This window comes from Drosophila sulfurigaster, chromosome 2R (genome assembly GCF_023558435.1).
Source record: "Drosophila sulfurigaster albostrigata strain 15112-1811.04 chromosome 2R, ASM2355843v2, whole genome shotgun sequence".
In the NCBI taxonomy this organism is placed as follows: domain Eukaryota; kingdom Metazoa; phylum Arthropoda; class Insecta; order Diptera; family Drosophilidae; genus Drosophila; species Drosophila sulfurigaster.
In genome coordinates this window covers 7,940,695-7,956,502 of record NC_084882.1, presented here as the reverse complement: position 1 = coordinate 7,956,502, position 15,808 = coordinate 7,940,695, and the positions used below count along the sequence as shown (strand labels likewise).

Genomic DNA, 15,808 nt, shown 5'->3' with positions numbered 1-15,808 from the left:
AGTTAAAGGTTTGAGGCTTGCACCATACTAAATTCTATGTAAACAGTTTTTTGGTTGACTAATGAAACATTTTTTATATGTTAACGATAAATTAGACATCTATCGATACATTTACAAATATTCAGAATTTGAAAGTATCGATATATCGACGTGTGTGAGATAGTGTATGTGTGTGATTTTTTCATACGACGTTAATATTTTTGTGCTATTTAGGTGATTTTGGCACTGTTTTGGAGCTTTAATTTGTAATTTTTTATTATTAAAACAGTGACCAGGCAGTTACTACATGTGTTTGCTACAAAAACACACCAAACAATATGACTCTGATGCCTGCAAATTAGCAGTTTCCTCACTTTGCCATTAAGGTGTCTTGTCGGGCTTCGGGCAGCAAGCAGCAGGTAAGCTCTCCTTATTCCCCCGTCCATTCAATTCATTCATACTCTCTCACTTGCTCACTCTCGCTCTCTCTTCCAAAATATTGTGCTCTTTCTGTCTTATTCGACTCACAGCTGTTTTTCACTGCCCATTCTCTGTTTCTTATCACCAAAAAATTTAATGAAATTTTAATGCACTACCTACTACAAGTTTTATGACAAATTTCAATGCATGGACAATTTCTCACATTGATGACGAATACGAAGTTTTTTTATTTGTGAAGATAGCAGCTTGATTTGCACGGAATATGTAGTCTCAATAATATAGAATCCCAGATCTCTTAGATATTGTATGCTTATAGAGAAAATAACCAGTTGGACCTAAGTTTGAAGTCACGCAATATTATTTGTAAGTGCTAGAAATGTCTCTTTAGATAGTAACATTTAAATCATGGCAATCGTAAATATTTTAAATGTGGTCTAGACAGTACTTATAATAAATCTCTCAATTCGCAAGGCAGTTTGGAAGATTTAATTAATTAATCTGAATTTCCAATTACCAATTTCCTGATTATAATTAATAATTGTTCAAAGTAGTAGGCGAGAAATATAGTGCAAATATTTTAGGATTTTCTGTAATTCTCATAATACTCAGATTTATGTGATCGCGTACACATTACAATTTTTTTCTAATTTCTGTTTCTCTTTAAAAGTAAAAACAAAAAAAAAAGCGAAAGCATGGAGAATGAACAGGATGAACTCAGACACAGACATTTGCAGGACCAGCATCGAAGCCAGCATCAACATCAACGACTTTCAATTGGCTACCCCAATGTAATGCTTCACGTTGGCTCTCGAGAAACGCGTAAGTTTGACACCCTCGAATTACATGTTGTGTATAATCTAATATATAAATGATATCCCATTTTAGAGCGCTCGCCGTATACTGTCTACTTTGAACAGCAAAGCGATGCGGATGGATATATGCTAATGCCCTCATATCTGCAGACATCGGATCCGCAGGCAACTGCGCACATCAACAACATGGAGTCGTCAACAACAGCTGGATATGTGCCCATGTTTCAATATCAGACAGCCCCAAGATCACTGAATCGAGAATCATATGCGGAGCCAGCGAGCTCAACTGAGGCTGCTGCTGGATCACTTCGAGGTGGTAGCAGCAAGTGCCGTAAATGTAATGGGATGCGTGAGGTTTGTCACTGTCATTTGATGCGTGAACTCAGCAGCAGCGGCTATAATGTGGCACCGCCGCCAGTAAATGAGCACAGTGTAGAAGAACGAGTACATTCGACACAGTCCACGGGAAGCTCGGGAAGCAGTACAACAGAGCCAACCCAATTCTTTGAGCTCTCCTCAACTTCGACGGCAGCCACATCCACACTGTCGTCTGCAGCAAGCTGTAGCAATGGGGGTGGTGGCGATAACTCTGCTCCTGTTACTGGTGCATCGCAGTTCATTCCGAATCACACTCAACGTAAGACTGAAACGGAAACCCGTTCATCGCATGCCTATGCAGTGGAGCGGGCTGACCAAAACATACACGACGAGCAGCAAGCAAATAACAATAACGATAATAATGTTGACAGTAATGAGCGCGAAGTGGCGGCGACATCGCGACTTGTTAGTATTTGGCCAGCTGCAATGGATGATCATGCTGTCGATGAGCCGCTGCTCTTGCAACCGACCGCAAGCGTAGTGTACGAGCTGCCCTCTAGTTCGCTGCTTAGCTCCAATGCCAGCAACACGAGCAGTTCCTTCGAGGCGAACAGCAGCAATCAGCAACTACCGGCGCTAAACAATAGTAATAATAATTCCACAGTCTACGATGATGTCACATCGAGTGCATCGGACACGGAGCATGTGCAATTTGCAAATACACGCACCACCAACACAACAACAACGACGTCGGCGCAAAAAAAAAAGCATTCACAGAATCGATCTCGCATTTCAGCTGGTGGAGCTGCAGCTGGTGAAGCATCATCAGCAACTGCATCGTCATCTTCGACAGTAATTGAACTGGATGCCACGCCCAGCACCAGCGCCCAAGCACAGCAGCAGCAGCGGCAACAACAGCAGCAGCAACAACAACAGCAGCAACATCAACATCAGAATTCTTGTAATTTATTTCGGCTACGACGCTACCACAATAACAGCGCCAGCATTTATGACCTCGACCATACGGGAGACAACAGCAGTGATGATGGCTGGGATCTGCGAACACACAATGCACCTGCTGGCGCTCCAGGAGGCAACCGTTCACGGCCGCAAAGCAGCAGCGATCTGGATGCACTTCATGCAGATCACACCTACTATAATAGTCGTGGTTATGTGCATGGCATCATTGGGCCACCGTTGTTGGCGCCGGATGGCAATTTTATGCGCTCCACTTCTGCGTCTTGCACAACGGACACACATACAACATGTAGTGTGGATTACGGCGGTCGTGATATCTGTGGAGTGCATCGGCTAACCACAGAGAGGACCAACGGCAATGCCAACGCCAGTTCAACATCCTCCGGTATTGCAGATCCGCAGCAAGAACAACAACAACGTCCTGCCGCGGTGCTGAAAACATGCTATGCCTCGGGATTGGGCAGTGGCATTGTGCGAACACGTTCGCGAGTCCGCTCGATGGATGAACCAATAACCGCAAGCAGCAGCAGCAATAGTAGTAGTAGCAATAATGGTATACGTCATCCACCTAGGAAGCTGGCGCGTCTGGAGGCGCACAATGATGTGCAACTGTCGCCCATGTCGAATCTGTCACCAACAAACTTCTATGCATTTCAACCAGGTCGTCATCGACATCGCACTTTCGCTGAATTAGCTAGAGCCAATAATCTGCAGGTGAGCTGAATACAAAGTTTTTACCTTTTCCTCAATGTGTTTTCCAGCATAGATTTAAGTAAAAAGCAAACCACAATGTGGTTTGCGATCCATGAGTTTGCATTCTGAATCAGCGTGAATAAACTTATGGGCTTTGTTTTTGAGTTTCGACACGCTTCTTTCAGTTTCTTTAAATGAATAATGAGTATCAAGTAATTGAAATTTGTATGTATTGGCGTAAGCAGACTATATATATTGACTATATACGTTCTCTTCAAATTTAATTGCAGGCGCAACAAGCTGCAACAAGCCAGCCGCAGCAGCAGCAACAGCAGCCAACAAGCGGCGGCTCGTGCGTAATTGCTTATGTTGGCAGGCCCCGTGAGACTGATGGCAGATTAGCATCTGGATCGAGGGAGCAGCACAATCTGCCTTCCACCTCGACGAGCAGACGACACAATCACAATCCGAATGGTGGAGATGCGGTGCTCACGGCCCCCGACTTGCAGTTGGATGACTGGTCTTCGGACTCAAATGGCGAGGACGATGACGTTGTGTTTGTGCATTCCACACGTGAACCGATACTCTCCATTGATCTAACCTCCGATGATGATGGTCTGGGAAGCAGTAACGAGCCAGCACTTCACCAGCAACTACATCAGCAACTCCAGCAAATTCAGCAGCAACAACAACAGCAGCAACGCCACCTGCGCGAAGAGCCGCTAGCCACATGCAGTCGAGCTGATGGGATGGCAGTGCAAGCAGCAGAATCAAATGATACAACAGCGCCAGCAGCTGCGACGCTGTTGCCTCGTTCGAACTCGGCCAATGAATATGAAGATCGACGACGTCGTCCTGCGGCGGGCACTTCCTTCGCCTTCTACAGCGGCGCTTTGGCGGATCGTGCGGCCATCACAGATCACAACTACAGCAGCTACAATCATAATCCAGCGCAGGCGCCGACAATTAGCTACCGAGATGTCATGGAAGCAGCCACACCATACTCGCGAGGACCCCCATGCCCTTCACGATGCCCGCGTCTTCATGCCGCTGTTGCACATTCGCAGCGCTACTTTCAGCCAATTACTCCGCCACCCATTTGGCATTTTGCACCATTGGCCGAAGCACCACAACCACCGCCGCCGCCACCGCCGTCTAGTGGCAATGCTGGCAATTATGTGCGCATGTCTCGTGGCAATGCGAATACGGCAAGTGGCGTTGTGGCGCCACCACCGCCGCCGCCGCAGCTTGATGCCGTGCCCAGTGGCGGCAACAGTCCGGCTTACTATCACCGCTATCAGCCGTACTATGTGCCGCATTATACGTTTCCGACGTTGCCTGCTAGCCGAAGTCAGAATGGTGGCGGCGACTACTCCCCAGGTCCACCGAATCCCCACTATCAGGGTGGTCTGAGCAACGCCAATGGCAGTAGTCGCAGTTCGTTTAGTGGAGCGATGAGTGCAGCAGCAGTGGCTGCCACGGTGGCAGCCGCGCAGGCGCAATCCTTTCATGATCTACTGTCGCTAGCAAATGTACCCAGCTCACCGGTGACCAGCATGGAAAGTGGCAATCTTGATAATGACTATCATCGCACACAAACGCTCAACATTCTGCGGCGTGCCACAACGCCAGTGGCAGCAGCTGTGGCCACGGCCGCCGGCGGCCCGCCTCCGGTCATGTCATCCATTGTGACAGTGGCAGCTGCAGTATCGCCGCCACCACCGCTGGAAATGTATTCGGGTCGCACAACGATGTCGTATTGCGGCTCGCCGCCATTTAGTTTGCGCCGTTCGGAAGCGTACAACAATCATCGGCAGCATTATCAGCCGCAACCACATCAAGGCCATCAGGCGCCGCAAAATCAAATGCACGCTCACATTCATCCGCCGCATCGGGCAAGCGCGGTGGTGGCCACTTCGCTGACACCGGCGCCGCCATATGCAGTGCATCAGAATCTGTATTATCGGCAGCAAAACATGCAGGAGCTGCATCGCCGTCATATGACGCCAACTCCCATTGATCTCTCTTCCAACCCGCTCAACTTGACCAGCAGCTTGCGCCCACGCTACTTGCACACCATCTGCAACTGTGTGCATGCCCGCAACGGACCTGTTTCCAGCCTTGATCCTGCTTACTATCCGGCATATGATGCGGTGCAGCAGCAAACTACTGCGACAGCCTCTGCACCAATTGATGCGCATCAGCCTCATCCACCGCCACCGCAATATGGCCTATATCAGCCACCCCAGCAACAACAACAGCAGCATCAGCAACAACAACAACAGCAGCAGCAACAACAACACCAACAGCGACGGCGCCCTGCAATACATCACCATATGATCCACCATTATTCTCCATTGCATCTGGAAATCGGCTTGGCCACGCCTCTTTCGTTGGGCTCCTCACGCATACTAATTGGACCACCGCGTCCCAATCGTGGCGCTACTTTGGTAAGTTCAATTATTGCTTTTATTACTACAATAAAAATTAATGAAATACTCATCGCACAGGAAATCATTGAGCGCAATACTTTACCGCATAAATATCGACGGGTGCGACGTCCCAGCGAAACGGACGAAGATGCAGAAAAATGTGCCATTTGTTTATCCCTCTTTGAGATTGAGAACGATGTGCGGTAAGTGCGTGTCAATCCCTTGCTTCAGAATCGAATTTAATGAAATTTTGCAACTTACAGCCGGTTGCCATGTATGCATCTCTTCCATACTGATTGCGTAGATCAATGGCTAGTCACGAATAAGCACTGTCCGATTTGTCGCGTCGATATTGAAACACATATGGCTAAGGATGCACTTGTTCCCAGCTCGAGTGGTGCCGCTGCTGCTGCTGGTACCGCTGCCTTATGACATTGTGTACACGGCATATTTATGTAATCTGGCACCCAGAAGCAACAGCAACAAATATCATGCATGGACGTGCACTTTATTCGAATTAAGCTCTTCGTCATTATTTTAAAGATCACCGCACCGTTGTGCTGCTGGTTATATTGCAAACGCACACACGACTATGAAAAGAAAGATGAAGGATACACTGGTACCACTCCAGTACCACGTTCTAAGTGTTGCTGCTGCTGCTGCCAATGTGATACGATACAACATACAATGGGAAAAGCATATTTATGTTAACTGGTTCGCAAAAAAAATTAAAAGCTGAGTTCGTCATCAGGTTTGTCATGCCAGTGCTAGCCACATAGTGCTAGCCACAAAAAATTCTTTAATATTCAACAAAAAAAAAAGAAACTATAAAAAAAATTACAAAAAAATCGTCAGCCAGGAACAGTTTAAACCCACCAGCAAACTAAGCGAAAGTCAAATTTTAGCGTTGCGTTAAAATACAAAAACTAACTTCAGCTCAAGCTCAGCTCTACGTACACACATAACATATACATATATAAAAGTTAATAGATAAATATTTCGAAATGTAATCATTTCCTATGAATACACTTAAGAACACTATATATATATATAAAGATATATATATATATATACATATTATGTCCATGTTTTGTGAAACAAAATTCTTGTGATTACACGTATGTATATGTAACTACGTATTGTTAGTGTGATTGGCGCCTCCCCCAAAATGGTTAATGATTCTATGTACACCAACTCTAATTGTTATAATACACGCAGCCGTGCATACATATTTTACAATTTATTCCGAAATTATAAAGTGTGGTTTTCATCAACAAAAAAAGGATAATATTCAATTTGAAAAGCATTTTATTATTGGATACATTTTCAATATATTTTTTGTTTTGTTCTTAAATTTATAGTTTAACTTCTCATGTGCCATAATTCTCATTGAGTTTTTGATTGATCCGTTGTGTGACGCAAGGCTAAATGTGAGCCACTTCTTTAATTCTAAAATTAGGCATAAGTTTATTTGCTCGATACCCTAATCCAATTGAAATTTGGACACAGGATAGATATAAATTTTTGTAATTACTCGTATAATAATAAAATTATTATAATATTAATTGAATTTGAGAAATGAAAAATAAAATAATTAATATTCAATTTCCACATTTCCAAGATCATCTCATTTGTCGAGGAACAAAAAAATTAAAATTATTGGAGGTACATGCTAACTTTATTTAAAGATTTTACAGCGAGAAAATTAATGTCTATGGCTAAAAATTGTTAAGAAATCGTTAACAATGTTGAATGCATAACGCCGAACTAGAAATTTATTTCTGATTTTTATTTATCAGAGAGACATCATTATCTAAGTTATATTGCTGGGACCAGCACCTGTATCGATATCGTTACTTCCTTCTCCCGCATTCTTGGCGTCCTCGTCATCGTCGTCATCATGCTCCTTGGTCATATCCGCAAAAAAGTCTCCTGCATTTGTGCACTTGGATGATGGTAAATTGTGTCGTTTTTCCTTGTAAGCATTGTGCTTTTCATTGTATTTTATGTCACCAAAGTCCTCGAAATATTTGACATTCCAGAAGCGCACATCGTTGTTATGTGATGAGGATGCCAAGAGTTCACCGCTGTTGTTGATGTCCAGTGATTCGATGGGCATATTGTGTTGTCCCACAACTCCGAGATTGCGATATGGGGCAATATGGCAAGCACGTATGTTACCATCCTCGCCAGCCACGCACGCAATCCGATCTGTAATGGGTATCATCAGACTTATGGGGCTCTTGATGCCTGGGTACATGTCACAATGGTAACCGAAGTAGCCCCAGTTATAGGTGTAGAGTCGTCCCTTTGAGGTGCCCGCCACCAACTTGGAACTGCCGCGATAAATGCCCATGCAGTTCATCTCTTCCTCGTACGGTTCCGACTGCACGTACAACTTGCGAGCACCTATATTGTAGGTGGTCAAATAGCCATCGGCACTAGTGGCCAATAACAGTTTATTTTGTTCATTGGTCAGTATTTGGGTGATCTGATCCTCCACTTCCTTCAGCTCGAAGATGGCGTCTTTTGTACGAAAATCCCACAACTTGACAGTGCCCGCATCATCGCCGGTGGCAAATAGACGTTCGTCGAGCACATGCAGCTTATTGATGGCATCATCGTGAGCTGTCTCATAGAGTTTCTTCAACTTCTCCGTCTCCATGTCGGTAATCATCACACACTTGTCTTTGGAGCAAGTGATCAAACTGCGCCCATCCTCTGTGAACTCTACGTCACGACAAGCCTTAGCATGCACTTCAATCGAGCGCAAGAGTTTGTTTTCTTCGTTGCCGTACTCATACAAGTGGACATCTCCAATTATGGTGGCAAGAGCGATAATATCGCGTTGCGGATGAAAGCAAATGTCGGTTATGAAATCTTCCAACTTGATCTCTGGCGGTGAGCTGCGCGGCTTCTTAATGGCCGCTATGATCGCACGAACTGTCTCGTCCGTCTCATCATCTTCATCCAAATGTGAATAGTCAGCTGCGGCAGTATTTCCACTTCCACCTGAACCACTGGGCCCTAAGCCATCGTTGGATGTCTGTTCCTTGCGTCGTTTGGCATTGCTAGCACCGCCAGCTGCCGCCTCATCGAGCATAGAATCATCCGAGTCGGAGTCTTCAGCATTCGGGTCAAAGCTACCATCACTACTGATGCTATCGTCGGAGCTGCTGTGGACATCGTTCTCTTGGGGTGCCCCCAGTGCATCCATGTCCACCAAATCGTATTCGTCATCGTCGCTCTCCGATTCGTTGAGCACCTCTTGTTCTATTTCAGCTATAACACCAACTACCATATCGTCATCAATGTCCTCGAGCTCATCTTCATCCGCTGGCGTCTTAAAATGCTCATGCCTAGTAAAATAGAAATTAAAACGTTGCGACATCGTCAAATATTCCATTTCTTACGTATGCATATTAAAAAAGATCCAAAATCGGAGTTTTTACGCTTTATTTTTATGAAGCACGCTTTTTTCCGCCAGAATAACCCAACACAACCATGAAGAGAAACAAGAAGAAGCAATACACACAACAAAACACATGCTAGGCGCACAGCTGATGGCATGGCAACAACAACGGCAGCATACAAAATGGAGGGTACATTTCGCGATACCCTGTAATATGTAACTATTCGAAAGCGTTTAGCGCTATTGCGATGTTCTTCAAATAATACGCAAATGCATTTATCGGCTTAACGATTATTTGAATTCATTAATTTTATTGAATCTGAATTTAAAGAGTTTTATTCGTCTAGAGCTACGCTCCGCATACAATAATCTTAAACGCATTTTGCGTATAGCGCAAGCAGCAACAATAAGAACAAGACTTGTGAGTGATGCCAGATCGTTTAAAAACAATGCCATTTCAATTGATGTCCAACAATGGAGTGATGAAGAAACGCACATACATTTCCTCCTGAGCGTCCGACTGCATCATAAAATGCATCTCCAGCAGACCACTGGCATCGGTTTTTATGGCCACTTTTGTGGCTACCTGCAATGCCTTGTTGGTTAAGCGTATCTGTTGACTTTTATACTGAGCTACTGTTGTTGCACGGCAATTGAACAAAATAATCATGTCACTTGACTTAGCCACTTCGACACTGGATTCCGCCTGCATGACACCGAGCGTGGCAATCTTGAAATGCGGTTTTAATGGCGATATCGTCAATTCGTATTCCTCGGCTGCTTTGTCCAGTTCATGGAAAATATTCGACATGTCGGGACCACGCATAAATATTGTATTCAAACTGGAACTATTTGAGTCCAGTTCATACTCCATGGGCTCCTCCACATTAGTGGTTTTGATGGCACACTCTGTACTGACTTGTTCATCATCGTGGGGCTCCAACAAAATAAGTAGTGGCGAACCCTCGCCTTTGTACAGCATTTTAATGCCACAATCAGCCAAGCCAAAGAGGCTTAAACATTCTGCTAACACGTTGATTTTAATGCTGAAACTCTGGGAATCTTGAATGTGATATTCCGCAAAAAATGAGGGAGAAATAAATATTGTTGCCTGAATAGATTTGCCCTGCTCCACGGTGATAAGCAATCCTTCTTCACTAGCTTGCAACGTACCGAACTGAAAAAAGTAAGTTAGTATTTGTTTGTTTCTAATAAGATGGACATTTACATCACTGAAGCAAATGGATTTGATGGCCGCGTGGAAGGTTTTGATGTGATCGAGCCGACATACGAATTTGTAATCATCATACTGCGATTGTGTCAGCATTTTACGATTCTTTATAATTCCCTTCGCGTATAGCACTTTCGAATGCTGCATTAATCTACATAGATATCTTCATGAAAATATTTAAACTGCTCCAACGTTAAGATCTGCTCTCGTGACGGTGAATTAAATAACTGATACAGACGCTGGGCCAGCACATGCTCACAGGTGAAAGAAACGTACTCACTGCCCGATTCTGTATTAAGCCGCAATTGAAGAACAAAGTCCTGGAAGTACGGACACTTGCAATAATTAATGCCCGGCAGAATGCGAAACACATGTGCTGCGTTTCGCTTGTTAACTAATTCAATGATTTTGCGACAGCGATCTGGAGTGTAGTATGTAATAAATGACCATTCATCGAGCAAGCGGAGTGTGCGTTCCAATAGATCCTCTCCTAATAAAGCAGTAAGTTCGGCAAATAATTGAGCTCGTTCACCTTGAAGTAATGGCAAAATAAATAGAATAAATTTATAAATTGTGAATGGACTATGTTACCTGTGGAGAGTGTATTGTCCTCAGTTTTTTTATATTTATTGAAGACCAGTTGTACCAATTCTGGCAAAAAAAAATCGCTCGTTCTTAAATTCTTCACGTCAATATGCTCCATTTGAGGATTTTGTTGTTTGCCACCAAATTGTAAATCGATTTTAGATAGTCGATTACATGACGGCGCATAAGTTCGATAGATAGATAGATTTTGATTGAAGATGTTCAATTGGTAAAGTAATTTATATTTCAAAACCACTTGCACTAGTTCTTTTCAAAATTATTCATTCAAGTAAATAACGATGTACTTTTGATTTGCGTTCGTCTTGAATTATCTTATCGTATGATTGTATTTATTTATTTTTATCAGAACACACATCAAAATCACTTTCACTTTCAGTTTATAAATTGTAACAGTCGACTCACCGCCACATTTGATAATACTGATAACACTTGATATCGATAACCAAACGGAGTCTGAGGAGTCTTGCCCGCGTTTTTATGTTGAATAGTTTGTTTATGTTGATGATTGTGTTAAGTTTAGTTGTTATTAAAATTTTATCAGTATTTAAGTTGTGTGGTGCGTCACAAAATGTCTAGGAAACCCATTGATTACGTGAAGCAGATGACAATGTCGAGCTTTCTTGGATTAGAGGATTCCAGCCAAAGTCAATCGACGCTATCGAAGAAAGCTGACCGAAAAAGTTGTAAAATTTTATCAACGATAATGCTACGCAATATTAACAATTGTTTTTGTTTGTTCGCAGATATTGTGGAGGCCAGGAAAACTAAAGCAAAGTTCTATAATCCCATCTATATTGATTCATCCTCATCCGACGAAGATGATAAACAAACTTCAATTTCAACAACTGGAAAAGGGAAATTATCAAGGAGCAAGGCGACGGATAAACCCTGCACAAACGCCAATGCTCTTATTAAAAAGTATAGCTTTGAAAACGATAAGCAATCGCCATTGGCTCCACTCTCATTGCCAACGGAATCGCCATCAGGTTCAGCCATCAGCTCAGACATAAAAAAGAACTTTGATAACTTTGAGGAGGAATTGAATAGAGATGCCACTTATCAAGCGTCATTATCAAAGCTAAATGGCCACATCAAGAAGCTATCCATGTCGCCGCATAAACCACTACTAATGTCGCAGTCGCCGCTTAAATCCGCAGTTTATGAGACACCTACATTGAACACTTCGAATACGAGCGGATCCCAAGACAGTTTTGACTTTCTGGTGAAGCAAACACAAAAGAAGAAGCCCATCCTAAAGCTTGATCAGTCTACAGAAGATTCGAAATTGAGTACTCAGGCGGATTCAAAAACAGAAACTAGCGTTGTGAAACCAAAACTCAAAATTGTCTTTAGCAATTCACTAGCCGAATATTTGCGAGATTTGGGACAGTATGATATTGATGTAAGCAAGACGGATTTTGGCCAACAAAATGAATCGACGCTAAAGAGCACTATGGGCTCATATAAAACACGCTATGTGGAGCTAATGGAAAAATATTGTGAAGTCATTGATCAAATACCCGGTGCACATTTTAATGAAATCGATGGTTTCGAGCCAAACACATTTCTGAAGCTCAAGGTAATGCGACAGAAATTCAAGGCGCGTTCTCAGTTGCTGGAGCGGCAAATAGAGCGACAGAGACGTGAACGTGAAGCTGCTGTGGAAGAGTGCGATTTTGAGGAACTTGAGCGAGAGGAACGCGAGATGCTGGCTGAAACAAAGCAAGCTCCAGCACTTGCACAAAGCAAACCAAATGTAATCAGTGATATTAAACCAGCGACAAAAGCTATAGGTTCAGCTGACAGCAACTATACAAATGGTGTACCAGATGATTTTGATGATTTGGTACCCGTGGCAAGTCCACAGTACGATCCTGATGAAGATGATTACTTAGCACAGAGCATGTTGCTGGATGATGAAGAGATCAACGCGAACCCTTGCGAGCCTCCAGCTCCTGCAGCAGCTGCCAATAAATCTAACCCCGCATCCAAGGTGGATTCCGATGATGATTTCGAGGACACTTTAAAACAAATACGCGACGAGCACGAAGCGCAACAAGGACGCAAATCTCAGTACAATAATTGCATTTATGCGGACTTTGAAGCTGTCAAGCTGCCGACGTCTAAAGAGAATTTGCAGCCTGCACAGCGAATTAATTTTGCTGACAATAAACCGTCGACTAAACCATCGACAATCGTGCTGGACGATGATGGTTTCCCTGAGTATGATCCAGCGCTCTTTGAGCAGGCTTTTGCCAAGGCAGCGAATTCGAGTAGGATTGATTTGACCAGCGATTCGCCTTCCACAAGCCGGTTAAGCTCTGAAATAAAACTACCAAAGGCTGCGGCACAAAGAATATCTGGTAATTTTCATTCAAATGTGCACAATGATGGCACCACTGGCGAGTTCGATGGTCAAAAATTTGAGCATTCAACGCGTTTGATGCAGGCGCTGAGTTTCAACTTTGGATTGCGAAGCTTTCGTCCTAATCAACTGCAGGTGATCAATGCAGCGTTGTTAGGCAACGATTGTTTCGTCCTCATGCCAACAGGAGGTGGAAAATCGTTGTGCTATCAGCTACCCGCAATTCTCACAGAAGGCGTTACCATTGTGATTAGTCCACTCAAGTCGTTAATCTTTGATCAAGTCAACAAACTGGCTTCTTTGGATGTAAGTATAAGTCCGTTTTATATAAAAGCCATCCATTGAAAGCAATTATTTGCAGATTTGTGCCAAGTCTATGTCTGGTGAGCAGACAATGGAGGAAGCTATGGCCATTTACTGCGATTTGGAAAGACGTCCACCGCTGGTCAAACTACTTTATGTAACGCCAGAGAAAATTTCTAGTTCAGCGCGCTTCCAGGATATTTTGGATCAGTTGTATGCCAACAATTATATTAGCCGCTTTGTCATCGACGAAGCCCATTGTGTTTCCCAGTGGGGGCACGACTTTAGGCCCGATTACAAGAAATTAGGTATACTGCGAACACGCTTTCCCAATGTTCCATCCATGGCGTTGACTGCCACAGCAACGCCACGTGTGCGCAAGGACATTTTGCAACAACTGAATCTCACGCATTGTAAATGGTTTCTTTCGAGCTTCAATCGCAGCAATTTGCGTTATCAGGTCCTTCCCAAGAAGGGCGCTTCAACCATCGATGATATGCGCAGCTTTATACAAACACGCCCGGCTACCGCTAGCGGCATTATCTATTGCCTTTCTCGCAAGGAATGCGATGAGGTTGCCAATAAGATGGTCACGGCTGGAATACGTGCGGTAGCCTATCATGCTGGCCTGACGGATAAGGCACGTGAATCACGTCAAAAGGATTGGATAACTAACAAAGTGCGCGTCATATGCGCCACTATTGCCTTTGGAATGGGTATTGATAAGCCCGATGTGCGCTTTGTTCTGCACTACTCGTTGCCCAAGTCCATTGAAGGTTATTATCAGGAGGCGGGACGCGCTGGTCGCGATGGCGAAATCGCTGATTGCATTCTCTATTACAACTACAGCGACATGTTACGTCTCAAAAAAATGATGGACTGTAAGCATCTTAATATTATTAGTGTTTTTATGTTCTAACTTCTTAACTCCAACTTCAGCTGATCGCGCACTTCAATATCATGTGAAGAAGATTCATATCGACAATTTGCATCGCATTGTTGGCTACTGTGAGAATCTCACTGACTGTCGTCGTGCCCAGCAGCTGGACTATTTTGGCGAGCATTTTACCAGCGAACAGTGCTTGGCGAATCGTCAAACTGCCTGCGATAATTGTTTGAAGAAACGCAACTACTCAAATGTCGATGCACTCGAGCAATGTCGTAAGGCAGCGTGTGCCGTCAGGGACTTGTGCAGTGGTCGCTCAAGATTCACGCTGCTGCATGTGGCTGACGTCCTAAAGGGAGCTATGATTAAGAAGATTGTGGAGTTCGGGCATAACAAGACACCACATCATGGTGCTCTTAAGGACTGGGATAAATTGGATGTGCAGCGACTGCTGCGACATATGGTGCTTAATGAATATTTGAAGGAGGAGCTCATCTTTACAAAGGATATTCCGCAGGCCTATCTCTACCTGGGTAGCAACATAAATGCCCTCATGAAGGAGAGTCCCAAAATTGATTTTGCACTCACACGCAAGGACAGCGGTGGTTCCAAGGTGGTGGCTACCGTCTCAGAACCAACTGCAGCAGGCAACAGCGATATGCGGCATGTGCACGATCGTTGCTACAGCGATCTGCTAGACTTGTGTCGCACTTATGCTGCTGCACGCAATGTCACCATGGCCAGTATCATGAATATGCAGGCGCTTAAGGCGATGGCCGAGGAGCTGCCTACCACAGAAAAGGACATGTGCGCCATTCCCCACGTCACCAAGGCCAACTTCGATAAATACGGCGCCAAGCTGCTAGAGATCACAAGTGGCTATGCCACCGAAAAGGAATGTCTGCTGGTCATGCAGGAGATGGAGGCAGATGCAGTAGCTGCTGACGAGCCAACGCCAACGGCTAATGACAGCAACGATTGGGAACAGGCGGCAGCGCAACAAGGCGCCTCTGGCTCTGCTGGTGGTAGCGAAACGTCTTTCGGGGGTAAACGCAAGCGAGCCTGGCGTGGACGTGGAGCTTCTAGTGTCAAGCGATACAAGGGCGCAGCAGCATCGCCTGCAGCGGCACGAAAGAAAGCCGTAGTGACAAGGGGCGCTCGAGGCGCAACCAGAGGCGCTGCTGCAACGAAACGAGGCGGTGGTTCAGGCTCCAGTTCGTGGTTGGGTAAGAAGACAGGCAGCAGCAGCGGTTTCCAGATGATGCCTTTGCCAGGATCACGTTAAGTAGTTAAGTTTGTGTAATAATAAACGCTTGATTTTCTTTTAACACTTTTGAATAACAAGAATCTTA

The 15,808-nt window shown here is 44.4% G+C and overlaps 3 protein-coding genes across 3 annotated transcripts; 1 reads left to right on the top strand and 2 right to left on the bottom strand.

Annotated features, from left to right (window-relative positions):
* The first annotated feature begins 171 nt into the window (after positions 1-171).
* LOC133836663 (uncharacterized) lies at positions 172-15,789 on the top strand. The gene is made up of 10 exons (XM_062267254.1): positions 172-398; positions 1,088-1,239; positions 1,306-3,242; positions 3,512-5,671; positions 5,732-5,856; positions 5,917-6,082; positions 11,423-11,582; positions 11,646-13,573; positions 13,629-14,451; positions 14,510-15,789. The coding sequence occupies exons 2-10, from the start codon at positions 1,113-1,115 to the stop codon at positions 15,739-15,741; spliced, it is 8,658 nt and encodes a 2,885-aa protein (XP_062123238.1). The 5' UTR covers positions 172-398; positions 1,088-1,112; the 3' UTR covers positions 15,742-15,789.
* On the bottom strand, positions 6,944-9,225 carry LOC133835836 (WD repeat-containing protein 55 homolog). Its single transcript, XM_062265952.1, has 2 exons — positions 9,067-9,225; positions 6,944-9,012 (listed from the first exon to the last, which is right to left on the bottom strand). Exons 1-2 carry the CDS (start codon positions 9,072-9,074, stop codon positions 7,467-7,469), a joined length of 1,554 nt encoding a protein of 517 aa, XP_062121936.1. The 5' UTR covers positions 9,075-9,225; the 3' UTR covers positions 6,944-7,466.
* On the bottom strand, positions 9,374-10,442 carry LOC133835841 (cell cycle checkpoint protein RAD1). Its single transcript, XM_062265962.1, has 2 exons — positions 10,294-10,442; positions 9,374-10,242 (listed from the first exon to the last, which is right to left on the bottom strand). Exons 1-2 carry the CDS (start codon positions 10,390-10,392, stop codon positions 9,523-9,525), a joined length of 819 nt encoding a protein of 272 aa, XP_062121946.1. The 5' UTR covers positions 10,393-10,442; the 3' UTR covers positions 9,374-9,522.
* Positions 15,790-15,808: the final 19 nt, after the last annotated feature.